Source organism: Symsagittifera roscoffensis, chromosome 8 (genome assembly GCF_963678635.1).
Source record: "Symsagittifera roscoffensis chromosome 8, txSymRosc1.1, whole genome shotgun sequence".
NCBI lineage: Eukaryota > Metazoa > Xenacoelomorpha > Acoela > Convolutidae > Symsagittifera > Symsagittifera roscoffensis.
In genome coordinates, this window is record NC_087069.1 from 793,996 (window position 1) to 796,465 (window position 2,470).

Sequence of the window (2,470 nt, forward strand, 5' to 3'; positions counted from 1 at the left end):
AGGGCATGGGATGCAACCCGCGACGACCAACTTTCCGGATAAAGATTATCCAACTACTTCTCACGGTTGATTCTCATTGCTTTATCATATTCTTCCCATCTTGACGTACTGCGGAAAACCCGGTGAACAGTTCCTTCAATCACGCTTCTCTTGTACTAAATGGGGGCGCAGTTCTAAAATTTAGTATGGTACCTGTATCTGTTGGTTTTTGATACCACCCACAGCTAATTTTCCGGCTTTTGTCAATACTTATTTCTAAATCCAAAAATTCCAATTTTCCGTTTGTGTTTGGTGTTTCTATTGTGAACTGTAAATTTGGATGTAGTAAGTTTGCAGCCCGTAGCACTTTTTCAGGATCACCCTTCACTGTTCTCACTATATCGTCTACGTAACGGAGTAATAACTTAGCTTGCTGCACTGACTTGTTTTTCTCTCTTATTGCGATGGATTTACTACAGTACCAGACGGTTTCACTTATATTTTTATACTCATCATCTGATATATTACCGCATTTTACGTGAAACCAGTTCAAACTGCATTTCGGGAATATCCCTCGATAGTGCAGTTTCGTACTGCTTCAGCCAAAGATTCGCTAAAATAACCGCAAGAGATGCCCCCATTGCCAAACCATCTTTCTGAACGTACCATGTTTCATTGCATTTGAAAGGGACTTGACTAACTGCCATGTTCAACAATCTCTTCGTGGTCTTCCTAGCATTTGATGGTGGTTCATCTTGCTCATACAGTTTTCTCAGAGCTATGTCTATTGCTTCTTTCAGTGGAACGTTTGTATACAAACTCATCACATCTAGAGATATCAAACTTTCATTGGGCTCAAGATTAGTGCTCTCCAAGATTTCTCTCGCATCTAGTGAGTTGGTTTCGATGTTTGCGCCCTCAACTTTCTCAAAAAATTTTGCATGAACCTTGTTCAAGTTATAATAAGAGCTACCGAGCAAGGAGAGGACCGGTCTTAATGGGGTATTCACTTTATCCACTTTCGCCAACCCATAAAGCCTGGCGGGCTGCACCCCACTTATTTCGTCTTTTTTCCTCATTGATGTCTCTTTCTATCTTCAAAACAATCGCATCACTTGTTCCCTTACTCTTGCTGAATTGATTTGAATCTAATGTATCCGACAACTTGTTCTCGTAGGTGTCCTTCCTCATTACACAAAAACCCATGCCTGTGTCATACGGTACCGCAACTAATCCATTACTCTTCAGATTTTTTCGTTTCGTCTCAACGCCTTTGTCAGATGGTGTTTGTTTCACCCTTTTAGCATCGGCTTTTGCCACAGCTTCGATCTCACAAAGGGCCTCCCCGGGGACTTTACGATTTTTGAGATCCGATAGATAGATGTCAATGTCGGCGAGAAAGTGTGTCTCATTAAATTTATCCCTGACTGGATGTTTAGGCCCTAATGCCAACACTTGTTGTACCCAATTTGGTAGTTCCACATCATCAAGAGCTCTTACCGAACCCTCACCTTGCTTCCCTAGAGGTCGATCTTGCCTTTCTGATAGTTTCATAAGCTTCTTCTGATGGGTCTCTTTGGCTGTTGTTGGTTGTCTTTGTCCCCTAAGACTTAAATTTTTAATTACCGAAGGCCAAAACTTCTCATCTACAACCCTCTGTACTGCGCCTCTCGCTCTTTCTAGTTTGACTTGAACGTTTTGTAACATTTACCCGGAAGATACATATCGACGGAAAATAAAACTAAGTCCTAAGACGAATGGCCAGCGTCTAAACAGAGTTTTACATGCTTTTAACCGTCTCTACCAAGGCAGTACTTTCGGTGGTCTTTCTAACATCGGGTCGACAAAATCGTTACTGCTTTCGGCTTCAGTCAAAACACTCAAATTAACTAGATTTGTGAGCAGAAATAGTGAGCTCATGGCTGGGTCTCAGTATCCCCAGACCACGAGGTCACTCCTAAAAACAGGGCTACTACTACTTATTGAGTTATTACTGTTTTTGTTCAGTAGATAAAAATCATCATCTCATCGAAGATGTGTGCCAGTCGGTCATATTCGGAAGTTTGACCTTGAGAGAAGAAAAAAAACACTTAATTTTGGAGTGAAATTTAGTTTTTCAAAATTTCGAATGGAACCTGTCATGCACGATTTTCTCGCGATAACTGAAAATCAGAAAAAGAGAAGTCAGAACAATCGAGTAACAATCGCGGGAAAGTTGCTAAATAAAACGGTGGGAAATTGCTATTCGCAATTTCTGTCACAATAGAACAAGAGTAGAGCTGTCCCATCTAAAACAGAGACGAGAGCATTCCCACGAACTGGATTGTTGTGATTGGAGTACTATTATTAACTGGACCAGAGTGAACCTTCGGTGGAAAGGTGGACAGCTAGAGTGTCCCAATGGTTCACGAGAACTTACAGTCTAGAGAAAAAACTTGTTCTTGTTATTAAAACTGACTAACATTAAACTCATTTTAGTTACTTTATTAAT

At 40.8% G+C, this 2,470-nt stretch overlaps 1 protein-coding gene across 1 annotated transcript; it reads right to left on the reverse strand.

The window, feature by feature from the left end:
- Window positions 1–503: 503 nt before the first annotated feature.
- On the reverse strand, window positions 504–1,058 carry LOC134853201 (uncharacterized). The gene has a single exon (XM_063869160.1). The coding sequence runs from the start codon at window positions 1,056–1,058 to the stop codon at window positions 504–506; it is 555 nt and encodes a 184-aa protein (XP_063725230.1).
- Between the last annotated feature and the right edge of the window lie 1,412 nt (window positions 1,059–2,470).

Coding starts and splice junctions, on each gene's coding strand:
- LOC134853201 (XM_063869160.1), bottom strand. CDS start 1,058: ATGAGGAAAAAAGACGAAATAAGTGGGGTGCAGCCCGCCAGGCTTTAT.